The sequence below is a fragment of the Schistocerca americana genome, chromosome 5, assembly GCF_021461395.2.
Source record: "Schistocerca americana isolate TAMUIC-IGC-003095 chromosome 5, iqSchAmer2.1, whole genome shotgun sequence".
NCBI classification, from domain to species: Eukaryota; Metazoa; Arthropoda; class Insecta; order Orthoptera; family Acrididae; genus Schistocerca; species Schistocerca americana.
This window is the reverse complement of record NC_060123.1, coordinates 59323805-59348974: the sequence shown is the minus strand read 5'-3', so window position 1 is coordinate 59348974 and position 25170 is coordinate 59323805. Positions and strand designations below refer to the sequence as shown.

General features: G+C 40.1%; 1 protein-coding gene across 1 annotated transcript in view; it reads right to left on the bottom strand.

The window, feature by feature from the left end:
* Positions 1-25170, bottom strand: part of LOC124615912 (ceramide transfer protein) — a 210772-nt gene that overhangs the window by 131132 nt on the left and 54470 nt on the right. The window contains exon 3 of the mRNA XM_047144090.1: positions 3711-3822. Coding sequence (XP_047000046.1) covers positions 3711-3822 — 112 coding nt within the window. The remainder of the gene's footprint in view (positions 1-3710; positions 3823-25170) is intronic.

Sequence of the window (25170 nt, the reverse complement as noted above, 5' to 3'; positions counted from 1 at the left end):
CTACTCCAGGGCTTTTGTTTCAACTTAGATCTTCCAGTGCTCCGCAAATTCTTCTCACAGTACCATATCGCCTGTCTCATTTTCACACGCTTCCACTTCCCTTTCAACAATATTATCTACTTGTTCATTTCCCTTGTAGAGTCCATAAATACACTGAAGCAACAAAGTCATGGGATAGCGACATGCAAACATACAGATGGCGGCAGTAATACACAAGTTATAAAAGGGCAGTGCATTGGCAGACCTGTCATTTGCACTCAGGTGACTTATGTAAAAAGATTTCCAACATGATTATGGCTGCACTAAGGGAATTAACAGGCTTTGAAGGTGGAATAGTACTTCAAGCTGACACATAGGACATTCTACTTAAGAAATCTTTGAGGAATTCAATATTCTGACATCCACACAATGTCAAGCGTGTGCCAGTTATACCAAAGTTCAGGCATTACCTCTCATCACACAGCAGCCGACGGCCTTCACTTAATGACTGAAAGCAGTGGTGTTTGTGTAGAGTTGTCAGTTCTAACAGACAAGCAATCTGTTAGGACAGTGCAACGAAAATTGATGTTAATGGGCAATGGCATCAGATGACCAATTTGAGTGCCTCTGCTGACAGCACAGCATCACTTCCAGTGGCTCACCTGTGCTCGTGACCATTTCGGTTGGACCCTAGGTTACTGGAAAATTGTGGCCTGGTCAACTGAGTCCCAATTTCAGTTGATGAGAGCTGATCATACGGTTTTAGAGTGTGGCACATATCCCATGAGACCATAGACCCAGGTTGTCAATAAGGCACTGTGCAAGCCAATGAAAAGGACTGGTTCCTCAGGCCCAACTGAGCCAATCACTGATGGAAAATGGTTATGTTCAGCTACTTGGAGACCACGTGCAAATGTTCAGCAATGAAATTTTTATGGATGAAAAATGAGATAATCATATGGCATTGACAGCCACGAGTCCCCACCTGGGGATGTTTGGCCGCCAAGTTGCAAGTCTTTCCAGTTGATGCCACATTGGGCAACTTGCGTGTTGATGCTTATGGATTACCACATGCTCTATCACTGGACCACAATTGTTCACAACTGATCTGAAGGACATTCTGGACAATTCGAGCGAATCATATCGTCACGCCAGACTGCCCAACATGAATTCCACACACATTTACGGGACATAATCGAGAGCTCAGTTTGTGCACAAAATCCTGTACTCGAAACTCTTTCACAATTATGGATGGATATAGAGGCAGCAGGAAACTTCCAATGACTTGTTGAGTCCATGGCATGTCGAGCTGCGGCACTATGCCGGGCAAATGGAAGTCCGACACGGTATTAGGAGGTACCCCATGACTTTTGTCACCTCAGTGCATATTCCCTTCTTTATTTAGCACTTGCCAGCTTTTATTAAACATACAGTTGCTTGTCTTTTCTCCATAGGCCCCTTTCCTCTTCCTATATAGGCTATGTTATACATGCTTCTACAGCCTTTCATTTGTCTCTAACATTTGCTGCTTACCAATTTTGCAATTTCTGCCAATCTCGTCTCTTAGGCACCTGTATTCACTTTCACCTGCCTCATCTGCTGCACTTTTGTATTTTCTCCTTTCATCTTTTACTGTATTCGCTTCCCCTGTTGCAGTCAATTATTATCTAATGATCCCTCTGCAACTCTCAACAATGTCTTGTTCTTCCATTTGCAGCTACATACATATTCTGCAAGCCACCGTGGGGTGCATGGTGGAAGGGAACTTGTGACTCTAACAGTAATTTCCTTTTCTATTCCACTTGCAAACAGAGAGAAAGAAACAACAGTTTATATGCCTCCATACGAGCTCTAATCTCTCCTATCTTATCTTCATGATCCTTATGTGAAATGTATGATGGCAGCAGTAGAACCGTTCTGCAGTCAGCATCAAATGCCAGTTCTCTAGAGTTTCTCAATAACAATACCTGTGGGGAAAAAAGGTGCCTTCCCTCCAATGATTTCCATTTGAGTTCCCATAGCATCTCTGTAATACTTGCATGTTGTTCGAAACTACCAGTAACAAATCTAGCAGCCTGCCTCTGAACTGCTTCAATGTCTTCCTTTAATCCGACCTGGTGCAGATCCCAAATACTCTTAACAGTACTCAACAATGGGGGTGCCCTAGTGTCCTATATGCAGTTTCTTAAAATTCTTCCAATAAAATATAGTCAACCATTCTCCTTCCCTACAACAATCCTTACATGGTCATTCCATTTCATATTGCTTTGCAATGTTATATCTAAATATTTAATCCATGTGACTGTGTCAAGTGGCATGCTACTGATGCTGTACTCTTAACATTATAAATTTGTTTTTCCTATTCATCTGCATTAACTTACATTTGTCTACTTTTAGAGCTAGCTGCCATTCATCACACCAACTATGGAGTTTGTCTTAGTCATATTGTATCCTCCTACAGTCACTCAATGATGACACCTTCCCTAAACTACGCCATCATAAGCAAACAGCCACAGACTCCTGCTAACTCTGTCCACCATGTCAGATTTACGTATATCAAATTATCCATGTCCCATCTCTGTAATTTCCTAACTTTTTGCAATTTCTTATGTTTAAGTTACAGTTCATAACCAATAAATTAAGCTCACAGTTCGCACCCGCCCCTGGAAATGTCTTACAGTTTAAAATCTGGTTCCAAGATCTCTGCTTTACGATTACATATTTAATGAGAAACCTTAGTTTCCTGAAGGCTCTTGCACGTATACAACTTTGTTTCTTGAGTCTTAAACCAAGCATTAGCAATGATTAAGTTAAGCTCTGTGCAAAATTCTTCCAGATTACTACTTCTTTCATCCCCCCCCCCCCCCCACCTCTTCTGTCAGTATTCCCCTACAATTTTTCCTTCTCCTCCCTTTCCTTTAAATTTTCACTCACTAAACTGAACAATTTCTTTTCTCTCATCATACATTTTTTTCAATATCTTCATCATCTGTGGAGCTATCTGCCATACAATAAACTAATACTACTATGATGGGTGCCGGCATCATGTCTAGCTTATTCACATTTCTATTTTCTTTTTCATTATTACACCTACTCCTGCATTATCCTTAGTCAACTTCACACTTACAACCCTGTAATCAACAGGCCAGAAGTCCTCTTTACACTGCCACCAAACTTCACTAATTTTCCCTGTATCTAATTTCAACCTACCCATTTTCCTTCTTAAATTCTGTAACCTCTCTATCCAATTAAGGGACTTAACATTCTACACTCCAACTCGTAGAATGAATTTTGTTTTCCCTGATGACAGTATCCTCCTAAGTTGTCCCCTGCCTTGAGTTTCGAATGCATGACTATTTTACCTCCAGAATATTTTACCCAAGAGAACGCTATCATCATTCAACCACACATAAGAGCTGCATTCCTTCAGGAACAACTGTGGTTGTAGTTTCTGTTTTCTTTCAGCTGCTTGCAGTACCAATACAGCAAAGCTGTGTTGGCTAGTGCTACAAGGGCGGTTCAGTCAGTCATTTAGATGGTTGCCCCTGCAACTACTGAAAAGGCTCTCTTCAAGAATCAATGTGGCTGCACTTACAATATGGCTATCTGTACTGCTCCACTCAAGTCACCCCAAGCCAGCAAGGTCCATGGTTCATGACAGGTGGAGCTGTACACATACAGAACTACAGTAGATTAAGAGCTGTAAAGCAAATCGATCTCTGAAGCTGTACCTCTACCCTTCTTGAAACTTGATGTAGAAGCTGTTGATAAAGTGTTTGAAGTCAGCGATACGGCACTACCGTGACGTTTCAAGTTGTTCTCACTGCCATAACCGGATTCAGCCTGTAACATTCACCAGAAATCCGAATTTACCAATTAAAAATAGTTCTTCACTTGTACTTAATAAGGTATAGTCTATGAGGGAAAACAAACAAACGCACACACACACACACACACACACACACACACACACACACTCACTACGGACAAAGACATGACGATCATGATAATTATCTGAACTACTTACCAAATCTCAAAGAGATCTTCCAAGGAGTCCCTGTCACTGTGTCCTCCACACCACCAACACCACATTCTTATAGCTCAAACTTGAAATTTATGAAAATTAAGAATGAACTTTATACTCTAAATAAATATGTAGGTGCAGTGCAATCTGACATTTAGTTTTTTGTTGTATGATCTCGGCCTAATCTACCTGTTCTGGAACCTACTTTCAGAAGTTACCCATATTTTCCCCTGAATGATATCTGGTCCTTTAAATACTTGACAAGTAGTTCTGGTACAAATAATAAAAGAGAGAATCACAAAACATTAACTGTTCTTTTTGGTCAGATGTCAAGTAAAAGCCATTAATGTGATATCAGCTCTGATTAACTGTTCCACCCAGGCAGTCCTGCCAGGTATCTTTACAAGTAATATTCTCCAGCAATTACTACACACTGGAGGAATTACCAACTACACAGCAGCCTAAGAAATAGACATCATATTACCTGCTGAACACGGAAATTCACCATCTTTCATGTCTACAGACAATAATTTCCACACTGTGTGACATTATGGTTTCCTGGTGTAATTTTGAAATGTTCTCGGGTTCCCAGGGAACACCTGTCTGAATACTAAAGAATATTTGAAAATCAATTTTCAAACCAACATCAAGTATACTTTTGGTGTTACCTGGTGAGAGTGTCTTGTATTATCAGTAACAACAAGGCATCAACAAGTTGCTGAAGCTCCCCTTCACATCTTTTTTGGAATGTATGTTACTGATGTCGGCATTAGTCTCGGATGGAGGTATCAAAGAACATTTCTTCCACTAGTGTGCTATCGATAGTATAAGAACAAGTAGCAGTACACTCATCACATTTCTGTTACGGGAGCAACTCCTCTGCATGCTGATGCCTGCTTATATACAGCATTTTATTCTGACATTTTTTTGTCACCACATGATACTTGTAGACATTTCAGTTCTGTATTGCTAGCTATGCAGGTTCCATCCAGATAAATACTGTTTCACCTCTTACGTATGCCACAACCTCAGTCACTAACTTTTAACTGGCCTTTGTATCAACAACAAAAAGTGAATGCAATTTGGTAAACCACAGCCGTCATTTGACAAGTTACATTTTCATGGCCACTAACAGAATGAATGGTGACAGATAGAGTAACTAAGGTTAAAAATGTCACTTCCAGAAACACATCAACATCAAGAACTTTCATCTAAAGTCCACTGTTAGAACATTATACATTTTGTAACATCGATATTTTTTTTTACTTGTTTACTGTATCCTCCTTTAATCTTCTTTTTAGGTTTAAATAAAGATTTCTGCTTCTCACATGACAAACATGAAAGTGTTAGTTTTGAAATTAATAGTCCTGCTAATTTTCCCACACACTGTTGGCCACTACAATCTGATGAGTTCACACAGAGACAATAGTAATTAACTCGCACCATGAAGTCACACTGAAGTAGTACTTTGCAGACATTATTACTAACCACAAAACAAAAAGTAAAGTGAAATGATACAATGTCAGAGGCTTTACTGGTCTCATACAGGTATCATTTTTATGTATATAGATTGAAGCTGCGAGTAAAAATCTGTACCAAGGCTGGGACTTGATCCCAGGTCTCCTGCTTATTAGGCAAGTACATTTGCCATTAAGGGGAGCCGGAGGTGCCTATGCTGCCCATGTTAAAATCACTAAGTTTGAGGAACATTTATGAATAAACTACCAAATAGAAAAATTTATATATAGAGTGGTTTAGTATTGCAGTTATGACAGAGGGATTTTGGAGTATCTTTTCTAGTTTCCTTCCAATTATTTTTTTTATTAATGACCCAAACTTTTATTTACAAATAATTGCTTTATAATTAAACTGAAATGAAACTACTGAACATATTGCCAAATGGCTGTTTTACAATGTAAGTTTGACCACTAGGAGTGCTGTATAAAAATTTCATCTCTCTAGCTTGAGTGGATTTTGAGAAAATGTTCCTTATATTCGAAAAATTCTAATTTACGGGAAATGGCTACCAAAGTTTCTCAATACATTCCTGCACTATAGGATGGATTATCAGGGTCTTCTTCTTCATCCTCCAAAAGCTTCCTCTTCTGTCTTCTTTTCTGGCCTGTTGTTCCATCATACTTCATATGCCTTTCTCTTCTTTCTGCTCCTCTTATCCTTTCTCTGTTCTTAGTGCTCGTTCAGTGTTCACCCCAGCTGTAAATCCTAATGCCTTCAGAACTTCACACTTTACACTGTTCCCTTGGTTGTAGGTTGCTATTGAATCATAAATGCCAAAGTGCAGTGTTTTTATGCTTACAAACAGCCTTTTAGGGATCACTTTCCAAATCAAATTGTTTATACGCTCTCATTAGGATTCTGCGTCTTTCCGTGTAGACATTTGTGTAACAATTCTGGCTGTGCTAAGTCATGAAAAATTGGTTTTATTGCATTTATCACAGCTGCTGGCAAACCATTATATTTGCACCAGGAATCTTTTGGGCACAGGCTGTGTTGAGGGTATTCATTGGAAGAGGCAGTATGAAGGAATAATGCCCACACTGCTTTTCGTATGTCACAAACATTACTAGTATTTTGCCTTATAGCATACCCATAGTATCTCTGTAGACGTTCAATCACCTCATCAGTAAGCCTGCCTCTCCCTCCTATTGTCTTTCCAACACTGAGCTTACTTGAACCCAAAGTTTGTTTGAGCCTTTGAAGCTGTGCACCCATACGCTTTTGCACATGCCCAATGCATTCCAACTTTTCAACTACAAATTAATTTCCATATGGTTTCAGTTCCTCTATAGTCTTGAAACCTTTGGAGTCACCATCCCCGTCACCATCCCCAAGGTAGTATTTGTACCTAACGTTGTATCTGGGAACTGAACGTTCAAAAATTTGTTTCACTCCATCCACTTCCATTGCTCCACTTGATCCACTAAAATTTGCCTCACAGGTTCCACTGTGCTCTCCTTTGATTTTATTTTTGCACCTACAATGTTTTGATAATATTGCAACATCTATCACTTTTGCACTATCACCACAAGTAGCAGTTACAACCCCATTCAGGGATTTATGACCCCTCTTTTGCCAGGAACCATCTAATGCCACTACAAAATCCCTAGAACCACCGTTCATTTCTACAGATTCCTCCACTGCTTCCTTCATGGTTTTCAAAGCCACATCTTCAACAGAGGATCCTACCAGTTCACAGTAGTACCCAAATTTGCTTGGAGGATGAGGAAGATATTAGTGTTTAACGTCCCGTCGACAACGAGGTCATTAGAGACGGAGCGCAAGCTCGGGTGAGGGAAGGATGGGGAAGGAAATCGGCCGTGCCCTTACAAAGGAACCATCCCGGCATTTGCCTGAAGCGATTTAGGGAAATCACGGAAAATCTAAATCAGGATGGCCGGAGACGAATTTGCTTGGAGGTGATGGCAAGTTCCTAATACCACAAAACAGTTTACCAGCAGCAGGCCCTTTTCCAATGGATCGAAGACCACACACAAGTCGAACATTCACATCAAACACTATAGATCGTCCATTTTCACCAAAGAGACTGGCATGTGAATTGTAGAAAGTCACTTGATACTTGCAACATGCACAGATTATCATCATCTCACAAGCTAAACCAAAGTGCTTTGTTATCTCTAGTCCCACTCCTACACTTGAACACATTTTGCACAGAACACTTTCTTTCAGCACAGAAGATAATAATCCAATATTCAGTACTTCGTTAATATCATCACTGTCACTAACATATTCACGAAATCTGTCACTTCCACCAGTCAGCTTCTTACTAGAAGATGTCACAGGGCTATGGCCGGCCATGTGTTGCTTAGCAGAAGAACGCACTGTTTCAGTAATTGTAGTATCGTTCTTCCTCTTCTTATATACACGGTTACTAAAATGTGGCATCGTAACCAGGACAACGCTTTACACAAGAAGTATAATACTACCAACAGGCGCAACACTGAACTAATTCCAAACGGTAAACAGCATAGAAACGATGTTCCGCGCTCTTAGCGCTTCATTTGTCACAGAAAACAATGTAACCAACCCTTGCACACTCGCTGTATGCGTAACATAAGGCGCTGTATGCGTAACAGGCCGAGAAAATCCCAAGCAGTTCACCAGGAAGTCACGAGAGGGTGTTAGATGCATTCAGCGGACACCCATTTCCTATGCAGGCGTGGGGGAGAATGGTAATAACTCCACTTCTAGGGCGAGTAGAACAATAATTCAAAGTTTACATTAAAAAGGAATGTTACAATTAATTTTCGGTATATATATATATAAGAAAAAAAAATCGTAATTTTTTTGGATTTGACCACCTCCGGCTCCCCTTAAGCCACCTTGGCACAGCGGTTTACACAAATGCATGGATTACCCTGGCACACCTCCCTTCTTGATCCAAATACTTACTGCCACTCCAGTCTATAGCAAAAAATAAAGTTGGTATGACCAAGTATAATCAACTAACTGATGACAGTAGCAATGAGACAGAAGATCATAAATTCAAATCACTAGATACTAACCTTTATGTATTCTTCCAACAGTAGTTGTAAACATAGGGAAAAAAGGACGATTTAAAAGACATCCTTTAGACTTAGTTAGATAGGTATTGCATGCTCCATCACCATCACCGCCAACACACATTATTTTTACCAAGTCCATTGCCAAAGAGATCACAAAAATCATTGGATAAATGACAAGCGGTTCGTTGGTTGATTGTGGGAAGGGACCAAACAAGGAGGTCATCAATCCCATCAGTTTAGGGAACAATGGAGAAGGAAGTCGGCTGTGCCCTTACAAACAAACAATCCCAGCATTTGCCTGAAGTGATTTAGGGAAATCACGTAAGCCTAAATCAGGATGGGCAGACATGAGTTTGAACCATCTTCCTCCCAAATGCGAGTCCAGTGCGCAAACCACTGCGTCACCTCGCTCGGTCACCAACAAGCAGTAACTCTTCTTACTATGATAGTATTCCAGCCGAAGAACTTGTAATGACAAGGTAGTGGGCCCCATGAGCAGCCTTTATATACAGTTGATGATTCAAGATGTACGACCGAAAGACTGAAATACAAGGCAGCAACATCCACTTAAGCAGGGTTAAGTAAGCAATTTCTAATTGAAGAGCATAATTCTCAAAGGTGTCACATGACAAAACATTGCTGTTCTATTATAAACAATACTGTGTGTTAATAACAATATTGTGAAAAGGAAAGTTGCACTCACGCAAACACAACTCACACACACGACTGCAGTCTCAGGCAACTGAGGTCACAGTTACAGGGGAACAGCTCCCTGCCACCTGTACTGCAGGATGGTGGTAAGTTGGTGGTGGCTCTATTATGCTCTGGGGAACATTCACGTGGGCATCCATGAGTCAAATGGGGCTTGTGCAAGGTACCATGGCGGCCAAATAGTCTCATACACTGGTTGCAGACACATATAATCCTTCACGACAATCATGTTTCTCAATGCCAGTGGAATTTTTCAACAAGATAATGCACTATGTCACAAGGTCAGGAACACAGTGACAAGTTCCAACTGAGGTGCTCACCCCCAAACTCCTGGAATTGAACCCGATCAAACACATCTGGGATGTGACTGAATTTGGCGTCAGAGCTCATTGCCCCAACCCCTCCCCGGAATTTACTGGAGTTAGGTGACATGTATGCAGATGTGGTACCAACTCCCTCTAGCGACCTACCAAGGCCTCACTACTCCCATGCCACAATGCGTTGAGACTGTTATCCATGACAAAGGTGGACGTACTGGCTATTAGGGAGGTGGTCATAATGATCTGGTTGCTACATGTCTGTCAGATGATAATATAACTAAAATGTCTTCATCAATAAAAAACTGGTGTTAAACAATATGAAACATGAAAATGTTATGTCACTGATCTTGCAAAAACATATTTTTCAAACACTAATAAAACAAAATGTCTTTATCAATACAAAACTGACATTAAACAATATGAATATGAACACTTTTCACCATTATTCCTGACAGTTCAATGCAGAATGACTTGACTTCTTCAGGAAGGCAGTCCAACACTGACAACAGATCTTTCTTCTTTCCAGCAGTGATACTATTTTGACATTTCAGGACAGGTATCCCAGATTTCTGTGTATACCTCTGTGTCTTCCTTTTTTTCAAACATGAAATTCTTTCCGGTCTTCTATATCACTGAAAATTGTTTTCATTACATTTTCTCTAGGATATCTCACATCTACTCAGTACCAGGAGGCATTTTTTATGTTCATTTTGTTAATTAAAATTAAGAATTCTGCAACAAATTGCCTCCATATGTACAACTTTGAAATTCTTTATATTTTTGCTGATGTAATCACTTTTTCAAGTTCTGCTGGGACAAATGACTTCATTACTATTTTATGCTTCTCAACAAGAGCAAACTATCTGTTTCACTGTAAATAGCCTTGACTGCTAACAAGAAAATTATGCTAAATAACTTCAAAAACTCCAAGGAAAATCAGAAATAGGTAAAAATACATCATTACTCTGTTTTTATTTTGTCCTATTCAGTTAGCACTAAACAAATGTAGTTCTTTTTGTTCTATAATAACAAGATTGATAACACTTATAAGACATGAAGCTATTTTATTAACTATTAACAGTACCTTCATGCCATAAACACACACATAGGGAGTCTGGATGTCACCTAAGCTGGTGCAGAAATTAAAACAGCTTAACTGACGAAGTTAACACATTTCAGAATGAGTAAGTGTAGGGACATACACTACTTGCTGCAAATCCATAGAAATAGCGGATATTTCACTTCCTGGCACTTAAGTAAGAGCAACTGTGGATTCATCTCATTTTCCGCACAACCTACTTACAAAGGTGCAATTCTCGTGCATGTTTTGCATGTAAACGTTGTAGAGTTTATTCTCGAATTTCGCATTGCAGGTTGTCAACAGTTTTCACATTTATCTAGCCCGGGGTGATGGAATTTCAGTTCAGGAAATTGTTGCTTGAAGACCTTCTTATACAATATGTATGTAACTTTGTTGTTTGGAAATATTTCATTAAATGCAACTGACATTTTGTGGATATTCAAGTCTGGACTTAGAAATTGGGTGTTAAATTCTGCCTTTGAGTAATGGCTTTGAAAATTAATTAACATGATTTTTCAATCAGCACTCATCGTCATCTGTATACTTAGAGAGTATATTAAATTCCCTGTTGTCAAAGTAACTTATGTCACCCTGATCCTTTTTAGAAATTACCACTTCTATTTCTTTGCAGCCTACATCACAAATGTTCATTAATGTATTTTTGCAAACACAAATCAAGTCACGTTTCCCATTTGGGACACTGTACGACGTCTATTCAAAATAATTTCGAAACATCCATAATTTCACAACAATGGTATGTTGGAGCAAAATGCAACTGGCATCCCAGCACATGCCTATGTTTAAAGTGTAGTTACCAAAGCTTTCATTTTGTATGTCTGTTAGTTATTGTTCACTGCTGTATTGATTAGAACATTGTGTCGCAGAGTTTGCAAATTCTGAGATAGCAGAGTTAGAGGAGCAATGTGTCTGCATTAAATTTTGTATGAAATTCAAGAGAACCTTTACAGAGACACACCACATGATGCAGTAAGCAATGATGAGTGCTTAAGCCATACTTGGTGTTACGAATGATTCTTACAGTTTAAAAATGGATGGACAGAAGTTAAAGATGAGCCTCGTTCAGGAAATCTATCGATGGCGCTCATGTCAGGAACGTCAACAAAATTGTGCGTACCAATCAAAGACTGAATGTCCAAGAGAGATTGCGGAAGAACGTAACATTTCAGTTGGATCATGTTATGAAATCCTGACGTGGCATCTTAGAATGCACCATGTGCTTGGTGGCATGTGGTGCATTCGTCCCTCGCCTCATGAGTCACGACCAGAAAGACCTTCGCCTCACAATCTGTGAAGAGCTTTTGGATTGCGCAAAATTAGAATGAGATGTTCCTTAAGGGAATCACAGCTAGTGAAGAGATGGGAGTCTATGGTTCTGAAGGTGAGACCAAGGTTCTATCTTCACAATGGGTCAGGAGAGGTTCCCCAAGACCAAAACAAGCTCGTCAGGCCAGGTCAAATGTCAAAGCCATACTTATAGTTTTCCTAGACTCTGAAGGCTTACTCATCATGAATTCGTGCCACAGGGACAAACTGTTAATCAATGATACTATTGGTATGTGTTGCGACGCCTGCAAGAAAATGTGAGAAGGAAATGGTCTGAAATGTACAAGACAATTCGTGGTTCTTGCGTCATGTCAACACACCCACACATTCTTCCCTCTTGGTGCATGACTATAGCAGTCAAAGTCCTCCGTACACTCCATAGCTGGCCCCTGTGGACTTACTTTATTTCTAAAGTTGAAAACCCTGTTGAAAGGATGAGAACTTCGTGCGATAGAGCAAGAGGTGTTCCAAGCCTGCTTCTGGAACTGGAAACGATGTTTATCAATTGTGGTGCTGAGTATTTCGAAGGAGACCATGCACATTAAGTAAAAGGTAAGCATAAAAAAATTTGTGGACAAAGTTATGGTATTTTTTTGAACACACTATGTTGTTGTTGTTGTTGTGGTCTTCAGTCCTGAGACTGGTTTGATGCAGCTCTCCATGGTACTCTATCCTGTGCAAGCTTTTTCATCTCCCAGTACCTACTGCAACCTACATCCTTCTGAATCTGCTTAGTGTATTCATTTCTTGGTCTCCCTCTACGATTTTTACCCTCCACGCTGCCCTCCAATACTAAATTGGTGATCCCTTGATGCCTCAGAACATATCCTACCAACAGATCCCTTTTTCTGGTCAAGTTGTGCCACAAACTTCTCTTCTCCCCAATCCTATTCAATAATTCCTCATTAGTTATGTGATTTACCCATCTAATCTTCAGCATTTTTCTGTAGCACCACATTTCGAAAGCTTCTATTCTCTTCTTGTCCAAACTATTTATCGTCCATGTTTCACTTCCATACATGGCTACACTCCATACAAATACTTTCAGAAATTACTTCCGGACACTTAAATCAATACTGGATGTTAACAAATTTCTCTTCTTCAGAAACGCTTTCCTTGCTATTGCCAGCCTACATTTTATATCCTCTCTACTTCAATCATCATAAGTTATTTTGCTCCCCAAATAGCAAAACTCATTTACTACTTTAAGTGCCTCATTTCCTAATCCAATTCCCTCAGCATCACCCGACTTAATTAGACTACATTCCATTATCCATGTTTTGCTTTTGTTGATGTTCATCTTAAATCCTCCTTTCAAGACACTGTCCATTCCATTCAACTGCTCTTCCAAGTCCTTTGCTGTCTCTGACAGAATTACAATGTCATCGGCCAATCTCAAAGTTTTTATTTCTTCTTCATGAATTTTAATACCTACTCCGAATTTTTCTTTTGTTTCCTTTACTGCTTGCTCAATATACAGATTGAACAACATCGGGGAGAGGCTACAACCCTGTCTTACTCCCTTCCCAACCACTGCTTCCCTTTCATGTCCCTCGACTCTTATAACTGCCATCTGGTTTCTGTACAAATTGTCAACGGCTTTCTCTAAGTCTACAAATGCTAGAAACGTAGGTCTGCCTTTCCTTAATCTTTCTTCTAAGATAAGTCGTAAGGTCAGTATTGCCTCACGTGTTCCAGTGTTTCTACGGAATCCAAACTGATCTTCCCCGAGGTTGGCTTCTACTAGTTTTTCCATTCGTCTGTAAAGAATTCGTGTTAGTATTTTGCAGCTGTGACTTATTAAACTGATAGTTCGGTAATTTTCACATCTGTCAACACCTGCTTTCTTTGGGATTGGAATTATTATATTCTTCTTAAGTCTGAGGGTATTTCGCCTGTTTCATACATCTTGCTCACCAGATGGTAGAGTTTTGTCAGGACTGGCTCTCCCAAGGCCGTCAGTAGTTCCAATGGAATGTTGTCTACTCCGGGGCCCTTGTTTCGACTCAGGTCTTTCAGTGCTCTGTCAAACTCTTCACGCAGTATCACATCTCCCATTTCATCTTCATCTACATCCTCTACCATTTCCATAATATTGTCCTCAAGTACATCGCCCTTGTATAGACCCTCTATATAATCCTTCCACCTTTCTGCTTTCCCTTCTTTGCTTAGAACTGGGTTTCCATCTGAGCTCTTGATATTCATACAAGTCGTTCTCTTATCTCCAAAGGTCTCTTTAATTTTCCTGTAGGCAGTATCTATCTTACCCCTAGTGAGATAGGCCTCTACATCCTTACATTTGTCCTCTAGCCATCCCTGCTTAGCCATTTTGCACTTCCTGTCGATCTCATTTTTGAGACGTTTGTATTCCTTTTTGCTTGCTTCATTTACTGCATTTTTATATTTTCTCCTTTCATCAACACACTATGTACATTGCAGTAATCTGCTGCCTACTGGTACCTTCACTCTCATTATTATGTTTTTAGTGTTTCTGGACCTCTCCAATGGGAACATGTCTTGGCTTACCCAATCCAGCTTACAGAATTCAATGAAGGCATGCAGCTTTGAATCTTTGTCAAGTTTTCTGCATTTGAATTTGCTTTTGCCATATTTTCTGTAAGAATGAATTATAAAGATGTAAGTTAAGTAATGGAAACTCCAGGTCAGAATATCAACAATATAAGGAAGAGAGAGAGATTGCTGTTCACCGTAAAGGTGATCAACTGAATTGCAGAAAATGAAAAGATACTTTCACATTAGCTTTTAGCAAAAGCCTTCATCAGAAAAGGACACACACACACACACACACACACACACACACACACACACAACCACCATCTCCAGCAGCTCGGACCGGAATGCAACATCACACAGAACAGAAGCAGCAGTCTGGACGGGGCAGTGAAGGGGGAAGCATAGCAGGGTACAAGTGTAGGGGAGGAGAAGAGAATTGTCTGGCGGAACGTGTAGGGACCACATTCCAACAAGGGCAGCATTGGGAGGCTATGGGGCAGGGAGATGTGGAGAGGGAAAATGGGGAGCAAAAAAGGAGATGAGCCAGTGAGAATAAAGAGGGACAGGTGCGTTGGCAGAGGGAGGCACACAAGAGGGTGGGAGACTAAAACAGGGAGGAGGTAATAGGACACAGGGGGTGGAAACTGTTGGGTGGGGAGTGTGGGGATAGTATTTTACTGTCTGTTAAGGTGGGAAGGATCCAATGGCTTGGATAGTGAAAAGCAGCCTTTGAAGTCAAGTATGTTTTGTCCAGCTGCATGTTGTGGCAAAGGGTGGTCTACTTTCTCTTGGCCACAGTTTGGCAATTGCCGTTCATCCTGGTGGACAGGTGGTTGGTAGTCACACCAATATAAAAAGCTGTGCAATTATTGCAGCAGAGGTGGTAAATGATACAGCTGCTTTCACAGATGGCCCAGTATCTAATGGTACAATAAGCCTGTGACAGGATTGGAACAGGAAGCACTGAGTAGGTGGACTGGGCAGGTCTTCAACCTAGGTCTCCCACAGGTAGTGGAATTAGGAGTGGCATAAGGATTGATTAGGATCTTGTGGAGATGCAGGCCCAATGGAACACCACTTTAGGAGGGGTAGGAAGGATCTTGGGTAGGATGTCCCTCATTTCAGGGCATGATGACATGTAATCAAAGCCCTGACAAAGGATGTTGTTCACTTGTGATAGTGCCTGCCTGTGAAGGCCTTGGTGAGACCCTTAGCATACTGCGCAAAGGAATTCTTGTCACTGCAAATATTCCACCCCCAGGTGGCCAGGCTGGTGTAGATGGGATCGAAACGCAGGTACTGCTGGTGGTTTTAATGTGGATACAGGTGAGGATGGAGCCATCAGAGAGGATAAGGTCAATTTCCAGGAAGGTGGAGGACCACATAAAGTGGATGGAAGAGAAGGAGCTGAGGTTGTTATGGAATGAATACACAGCTGTCTTGGCCCTGAGTCCAGAGCATGAAGATATCATCAATGAACCTGGATCACACTAGGGGTTTGTCATTTTGGGAGGCTAGGAAGATCTTCTCTATATGGCACATAAAAAGGTTTGCATAGGAGGTTGCCAAGCAGGTGCCCAAAGATGTGCCATGGATTTGTTTGTATAGCTTCCCTTCAAAGGAGAAGTAGTTGTGAGTTGGACAAAGTTAGTATAGTGCTGTATGAGGAATTAGGTAATGGGTTTGGAATCTGAAGGACATTGGGAAAGATGGTGTTCAACAGCAGTAAGATCACAGGCATGAGAGATGTTGGTGTGCAGGGAAGTAGCGGCGAGACATAAGGGAAGAGGTTGGTATCTTTGACGTGAGAGGCTACATTAGGGGCAATTGGGTGGAGGTATTGGTCAATGAGGGCCAATTTCTTACACTGGAGGCACAATAATAAGCTACAATGGGGTGTCCAGGATTGCTGAGTTTGAGGATTTTGAAGAGCATGTAGCAAGTTGGGTGTGAGGAGGGAAATGGATTTAGGGGAGAGCTTCTAGGAAGGATCTAATGCTTTAAGCAGAGATTGGAAGCTATGTTGGACTTCTGGGATGGGATCACTCTGGCAGAGTTTGTAGGTGCAGCAAGAATCAGATAACTAGCAGAGGCCTCCCACCAGGTAGTCACTGCATTTCATAACAACAATGGTGGACCCTTTGTGTGTAGGAGGAATGATTACATCTGGATTTGTTTTGAAGTTGTGCATGGCTGTCACTTCTGCTGCTGAAAGGTTGGTTTTCTGAGGAAGGGACCTGTGAAAGGTTGGTGGGGCCAAGTTGGAGGTAAGGCTTTCCTGGAAGGTGACCAGCCAGTGGTGGTTAGGTGGGAAACGGGAGGGGGAGGATCAAAGTTAGATGGTGGTGTGACTTAGGAGAATCCCCATCGACGCGCAGGTCGCCGAAGTGGCGTCAAATTGAAAGACCTGCACCAGGCGAACGGTCTACCCGATGGGAGGCCCTAGCCACACGACATTTCATTTTTTCAGGAGAGGCAGGGTTCAATGTTGGGATTAGGTTGATTTTGGTTTGAGGGATAGCTGGCAAAGAAATTTTTCCATTGCAAAGATCAGGAGAAGGAGAGTAAGTCTTTGACAAGTCCAACATGATTAAATTTAGCTGTAGGGCTAAAGGTGAGGCCTTTGGATAGGACTGAAACTTCTGTGGGACTGAGGGTTTTGGTGGATAGGTTAACAATAGTACTGCAGGAAAGTTTCAGCTCTGAATTTGGTGGAATGTTGGTAAGGAGTTTTGGGGAATGTGGCAAGCTGAAAAGAACATCTAGGCAGGGTCTGGTTGCTATGAGGGGCTGACAAGGAGGAACACTTTGGGATAGGATAGGGGTTGGATAGCAATGACTCGAGGTGGCAGTAAGATGTCAGCAGGTTACATAACATTTAAGAGTGCCGTGCCCATAATATAACACTGCTAGCAGAGTTGGGGGCAGTGTGCTTTCTTAAGACCTGTGACGCCCGTAATATTACAGGTGGTGCTCGCCAGTCAATTGCCCCACTTGATAAAAACCAAATGAAAGATTAAGGTGAGCCAGGGTTCGATCCATTATTCAAAGTACACCTGGGAAGCAGAAGATATGTCAGAGGTGCAACTGAACTGTAACATCACAATTGATGAAGGGTATGTCCATTTCGCGGACATCTCAGTTTCCAACAATATAGGCCACAAAAACTGTACCGACATGGAATCAAGCTATACATGCTTTCAGAGGCACAGTCTGGGTACATCTGGAACTTTGAAGTATTCTGTGTGCACTACAGTGTTGTAACCAATGTTGTCCTACGACTGCTTGACAATTTAGTAGGAAAGGGTTACACACTGTTCACTGACTGGTACTATACCAGTTTTTCATTAGAAACAGCTGTTGAAGTAAAAGGCAATGGTCTCTTTGGCACTGTCAAAAAGAACAAAAGAGGAATGTCATCTGATTTGTGTGCTACATCTCTTCCATGAAATGAAATGCTTTTCTGTTGTAAGGAAAATATTTTAGCCCTATGATGGAAAGACAAAGGAGCAGTTTTCATGATAAGCACAAGGCACAGAGAAGACATGATTTTCTATACTGACAGGAGAAGATGAGGAAAAAATCAAATCAGCAGAAGTCCTCAGTTACAAAAAGAAGTTTAGTGTTGATCTATGTGACCAGAGAATGTCATACAGATTCACTCTGTGAGGCGATGGAGAAAACTGTCATTTCATCTATTTCTCATGGCTATTTCCAATGCTTGTATACTCTACATGCAGGTAACAAAAAAAAATATTAGTACCAGCCAGTTCAATACTACTGTTTGTAAGGACCTGTGCATGGCATGCAATACTGACCCTCAACTTTCCCCAGCGGCACTAATATTTAACAACTTGCTGGAAATCATTTCCTGAAGAGAATACCAATGCCACCAGGAAAAAAGAAAGTGCAGAAAACTTGCAGTGTATGCTCAGAAAGGAGTAAGAAACAAGGAGCAGCCAAGGGAAAAGATATGTCTTTTCAGTGTGGTGTGTGTAAAGTGGGGTTTTGTGTGCAACCATGCACCACACAAAAAATGACTACCTGAAATATTAAGTCATTCTCATTTATATAATTTTCAGTATCACTGTATACAGATATATAAATTCATATTATATATGGTCTTTAAATATGTCTGCTTGTGTCTGTATGTGTGGATGGATATGTGCGTGTGTGCGAGTGTATACCTGTCCTTTTTTCGCCAAGGTAAGTCTTTCCGCTCCCGGGATTGGAATGACTCCTTACCCTCTCCCTTAAAACCCACTTCCTTTCGTCTTCCCCTCTCCTTCCCTCTTTCCTGATGAGGCAACAGTTTGTTGCGAAAGCTTGAATTTTGTGTGTATGTTTGTGTTTGTTTGTGTGTCTATCGACCTGCCAGCGCTTTTGTTCGGTAAGTCACCTCATCTTTGTTTTTAATATAATTTTTCCCACGTGGAATGTTTCCTTCCATTATATTGATATATAAATTCATAATTTTATTCAGATATTGTAAATAAAACACTACAATAAAATTTTTAAAATCTGAAAATGGTATTATTTTTCTCACCTAGTGATGATGAAAGATTTGAGAGTACGTCAATATATTTACCATTTTCTTAAAGAGCAATTTATAAACTTTATTTTTTCAAAGCACAGAAAATATTTTCAAGTATCTACTGTATCTGAGCTTGTAGCTAGAAGTCAAATTACAGTGAAAACGTCTGGCAAATGGGGAAGGAGACTGTTATAAGGGCTGGCACAAGGGTCGGTAGATTTAAATTAGTGACTGCACTCTAGGTGCTAACTTATGAATGTGGTGTCTGCAATGTTTCTCCAGCTTTTGGAGAGCAAGGGATTCAATTTCACAGATGTGAAATATGGCAGAAGAGATTGCACACTAGCACTACCTTGCAGACAGAGCAAAGGTGGTTGCCAAATTAGTAACCAATACCTATCCTATATAATGGTTACAGTTTTAAATCACAATTTAATATAATTAATCTTAACATGCAATTCAGGTACCTCAAGTGCTGGAGGTTTCTTCTCTTTAAATATTGTTCTAGCACACATGGTCACAGCAATAAAATATATCCTTTTCACTTTAAATACAGGTAATGTATATAATTGGCCTCATAAGGCATGAACTACACTAAATTCAGAACTACCAACATTAACTACGCCGATTTGAATCACATCAGTGAGAATATCAATGTGGTGCTTAACACTTTTCAACAGATCATGACTAATGGAGTTGACAGGAGTGCCATCTATTGCCATCAGTTTCAAACTGGAGATGATTCTTGGGGAAATGGCCTTCGCTTAATACACTTTCTGATCAAAAATCTCAGTTATGAACATTTTGGCACTCAACGCCTTTGGTAATTCCACTCTACAATCATAGACAATACTTCCTCTTTCCTACATTCTCACTCTTTGCTATGTTCTCAAAACATTTCGAGAAGTACTTAAAACATAAAATTAAACCTTTTTTCTGAGAAAAACATTTTACCAACAGCCAAATTCAGCTTCTGTAAATGCAAATGTGACCTTACAAACTCAATCCTGACAGAAATAATAACAAGAAGAATCACTCTTTTAGCATTTTCTATTATCTCAGTGCCTTTGATTGTGTAGATCATAAATTTTACTAGAGAAGCTAATATGGGATGATGATAAAGTCATTTTCCTTGCATGAAAAGGGGTCTACCATAACAACAGAAAGCAGAGTATCATGTTAATGAGTGATACAACTATAATAAGATTAAATTCTGAGCGGAACAACATTAAACACGAAGGGTGGAGAGCAATGGGGGCACTTGAATAGGTCAAGAAAGGTGACAAAACATTTGAAAACAGTAATTAAAAGGTGGTAAAATATTTTTAAAAGGTAACAAATTATTTCAGTCAACAGATATGACACAAATGAATCATTTTCTATCTTATAATCCCCTACTAAATACACCAATTAAGACGATAATAAATTTCTCTTCTATAATTTTGGATGGAGCATGGCCGTCTTTTTCTTTCATACAAATTAATTAACATATGCAGGTAGATTGGTAATTTTGCATTGTTAATCGTAATTAACAAACAAAATCTACGTCATCACATTTTTACAACAAATGACATTCTATACTTCAGTATTGGAAAAATGTCAAAAAGTTATTTTTGGGTTAATATTTCTTAGGAATCTCAGCAAAATGAAGTAATCATACTAGATTTTCTTTTCTCAAGAGTTTTCTGTGTGGTTTCTACCTTCTTTTCTTTCACTCTTTCTTCTACTTATATGGTTTGTGCTCCCTGCACAATATCCTGGGCCAGTGTAGTGTCTTTAAATCTTTTTAGTTCTTCCTACAGTTTAGCTGAAGCTTGAGAGAAAAGCTACTCTCATGTCTCCTTAGATAGTTGGTGTTCTTTTTTTCTTTTCTTTCAGAGTAGCTATCTCACAGTCAATTGATTTTGTGTTATTCATCCTTTTAACCTCCTGTTTTAAGTTGCCTTTGGTTTTGTTCCTCTTTTTATTTATCTTCTAATTGAAGTTTTCTTTCCCTTTCAAATTCTTCCTCACAAGCAGCATAATTTGCATGTGCTTGCTTTCTGTCCACAGTTGATGAGCTGTGAGTCAATGGACACAGAATGTCAATGGGGCTACTGTCCCAAAGCATCTCTTTCAGCAAAACACTTTTTACAAATTTCTCACTCATCATCACTGCCTTTTCTTCCCCTAACGTGCACTTAAACACAGAATATCTTCTTTCTATGTTTGCATTTCCATTGAACAACATTAAGAGAAACCTCAACAAGTTTTGAAACATTTTGATACTTTAAATCTATGGATGATGGAGGAGGAGGAGGAGGAGGAGGAGGAGGAGGAGGAGGAGAAGAAGGAGAGGGAGATTAGCGTTTAACATCCCGTTGACAATGAGGTCATTAGAGATGGAGCACACGCTCAGATTATGGAAAGATGGAGAAGGAAAACGGCCATGCCCTTTAGAAGGAACCATCCCGGCATTTGCCTTAAGCAATTTCGGGAAATCACTGAAAACCTAAATCAGGATGGACGGATGCGGGTTTGAACCGTCGGCCTCCCGAATGCAAGACCGTTGTGCTAACCACTGCGCTACCCTGCTTGGTATATTGATAATGAGTCTCTTTTTGTGATGTTTTGCTGTCAGATGGTCAATGCCTCTGCTGTGTAAATCTGGTTCATCTTCTTCAAACTGTAGGACTTTCCACTCATCTAATAAGTAATCCCACAGCACATTGAACAGCATCATTTTTACAACCGTTAACACATCACTACAGTACTACTACAGTAGTACAAGTTTATATGCCAACTAGCTCTGCACATGAAGAAGAAATTGATGAAATGTATGATGAGATAAAAGAAATTATTCAGGTAGTGAAGGGAGACGAAAATTTAATAGTCATGGGTGACTGGAATTCGAGAGTTGGAAAAGGAAGAGAAGGAAACATAGTGGGTGAATATGGATTGGGGGAGAGAAACGAAAGAGGAAGCCGTCTGGTAGAATTTTGCACAGAGCATAACTTAATCATAGCTAACACTTGGTTCAAGAATCATAAAAGAAGGTTGTATACATGGAAGAATCCTGGAGATACTAGAAGGTATCAGATAGATTATATAATGGTAAGACAGAGATTAAGGAACCAGGTTTGAAATTGTAAGACATTTCCAGGGACAGATGTAGACTCTGACCACAATCTATTGGTTATGAACTGTAGATTAAAACTGAAGAAACTGCAAAAAGGTGGGAATTTAAGGATATGGGACCTGGATAAACTGAAAGAACCAGAGGTTGTACAGTGTTTCAGGGAGAGCATAAGGGAAGAATTGACAGGAATGGGGGAAAGAAATACAGTAGAAGAAGAATGGGTAGCTCTGAGGGATGAAGTAGTGAAGGCAGCAGAGGATCAAGTAGGTAAAAAGACGAGGGCTAGTAGAAATCCTTGGCTAGCAGAAGAAATATTGGATTTAATTGATGAAAGGAGAAAATATAAAAATGCAGTAAATGAAGCAGGCAAAAGGGAATACAAATGTCTCAAAAATGAGATCGACAGGAAGTGCAAAATGGCTAAGCAGGGATGGCTAGAGGACAAATGTAAGGATGTAGAGGCTTATCTCACTAGTGGTAAGATAGATACTGCCTACAGGAAAATTAAAGAGACCTTTGGAGAAAACAGAACCACTTGCATGAATATCAAGAGCTCAGATGGAAACCCAGTACTAAGCAAAGAAGGGAAAGCAGAAAGGTGGAAGGAGTATATAGAGGGTCTATACAAGGGCGATTTACTTGAGGACAATATTATGGAAATGGAAGAGGATGTTGATGAAATGGGAGATACGATACTGCGTGAAGAGTTTGACAGAGCACTGAAAGACCTGAATCGAAACAAGGCCCCGGGAGTAGACAACATTCCATTGGAACTACTGACGGCCTTGGGAGAGCCAGTCCTGACAAAACTCTACCATCCGGTGAGCAAGATGTATGAGACAGGTGAAATACCCTCAGACTTCAAGAAGAATATAATAATTCCAATCCCAAAGAAAGCAGGTGTTGACAGATGTGAAAATTACCGAACTATCATTTTAATAAGTCACAGCTGCAAAATACTAACGCGAATTCTTTACAGATGAATGGAAAAACTGGTAGAAGCCGACCTCGGCGAAGATCAGTTTGAATTCTGCAGAAATGTTGGAACATGTGAGGCAATACTGACCCTACAACTTATCTTAGAAAATAGATTAAGGAAAGGCAAACCTACGGGTCTAGTATTTGTAGACTTAGAGAAAGCTTTTGACCATGTTGACTCGAATACTCTCTTTCAAATTCTAAAGTTGGCAGGGGTAAAATACAGGGAGCGAAAGGCTATTTACAATTTGTGCAGAAACCAGATAGCAGTTATAAGAGTCGAGGGGCACAAAAGGGAAGCAGCGGTTGGGAAGGGAGTGAGACAGGGTTGTAGCCTGTCCCCGATGTTATTCAATCTGTATATTGAGCAAGCAGTGAAGGAAACAAAAGAAAAATTCGGAGTAGGTATTAAAGTCCATGGAGAAGAAATAAAAACTTTGAGGTTCGCCGATGACATTGTAATTCTGTCAGAGACAGCAAAGGACTTGGAAGAGCAGTTGAACGGAATGGACAGTGTCTTGAAAGGAGGATATAAGATGAACATCAACAAAAGCAAAATGAGGATAATGGAATGTAGTCGAAGTAAGTCAGGTGATGCTGAGGGAATTAGATTAGGAAACGAGACACTTAAAGTAGTAAAGGAGTTTTGCTATTTGGGGAGCAAAATAACTGATGATGGTCAAAGTAGAGAGGATATAAAATGTAGACTGGCAATGGCAAGGAAAGCGTTTCTGAAGAAGAAAAATTTGCTAACATCGAGTATAGATTTAAGTGTCAGGAAGTCGTTTCTGAAAGTATTTGTATGGAGTGCAGCCATGAATGGAAGAGAATGGAAGATTTTGATATGTGGTGCTACAGAAGAATGCTGAAGATTAGATGGGTAGATCACATAACTAATGATGAAGTATTGAATAGAATTGGGGAGAAGAGGAGTATGTGGCACAACTTGACAAAAAGAAGGGACCGGTTAGTAGGACATGTACTGAGGCATCAAGGGATCACAAATTTAGCATTGGAGGGCAGCGTGGAGGGTAAAAATCATAGAGAGAGACCAAGAGATGAATACACTAAGCAGATTCAGAAGGATGTAGGTTGCAGTAAGTACTGGGAGATGAAGAAGCTTGCACAGGATAGAGTAGCATGGAGAGCTGCATCAAGCCAGTCTCAGGACTGAAGACGACGACGACGACGACGACGACGACGACGACGACAACAACAACACTGTAGCTTCTGCGCTCTACTCTTTCTTTAGGGTCTAAAAACGTGAAACTTTTGATGCAATTGTTAAGTACATGTTTCCCATCACATTTACAAGCTGTGATATAATGCTTTTGGACATTCTTTAGAAACCACTTGCCACACAGTTACAAGCCAACTACCTAATTGCTAAAGAAGGATCAGATTATCCAATGCAAGGAGTTCATTAGTAAGAACCTCAGAAATACTGTCAATTTTTCTCAGAGCAGAAACCTCCAAAACACAAGCCAAAAACATTTTAACTATGTTTTCTACTTCTGTAAATCAAAGTTGCATGGTTTTGCAAACATGTGAATTTACAAAATAGCTCTGCAGATGCAAATATAAAATGAAGTTCTGCTGTACTTGAAATAATTTTAAAGCATTCAAACTGATATTATAGGATATGGATAGAACAGTAGCAGAATTCTTTAAAATATTGAGTACCCTCCCACTGTTCACTAATATTGTTGGCTGAAGTTCCTAACGTAAGCCACCACCATGTGGTTATGTGTCTCCAAAATTGTGCTACAGAATTTTAAACTTCGACTGAAATCCTTGAAATTCTTTCCAGTGACTGAACCAACCATCAAATTAATGTTAAAGGTAAATGAGAAAATCGGGTGCTTCTTCACCAAAACACTCCAAAGCCTTTACATAGGAATTTTGCATTGTACAAATGTTGCCAGTTCTGACGTTTCTAAGTCGCCTGCCTCTGGTCGTGTGTTCATCACTACATAAAACACTAAACTAAACAATGAAAACTCCAGTTCATTAAAACATTAAA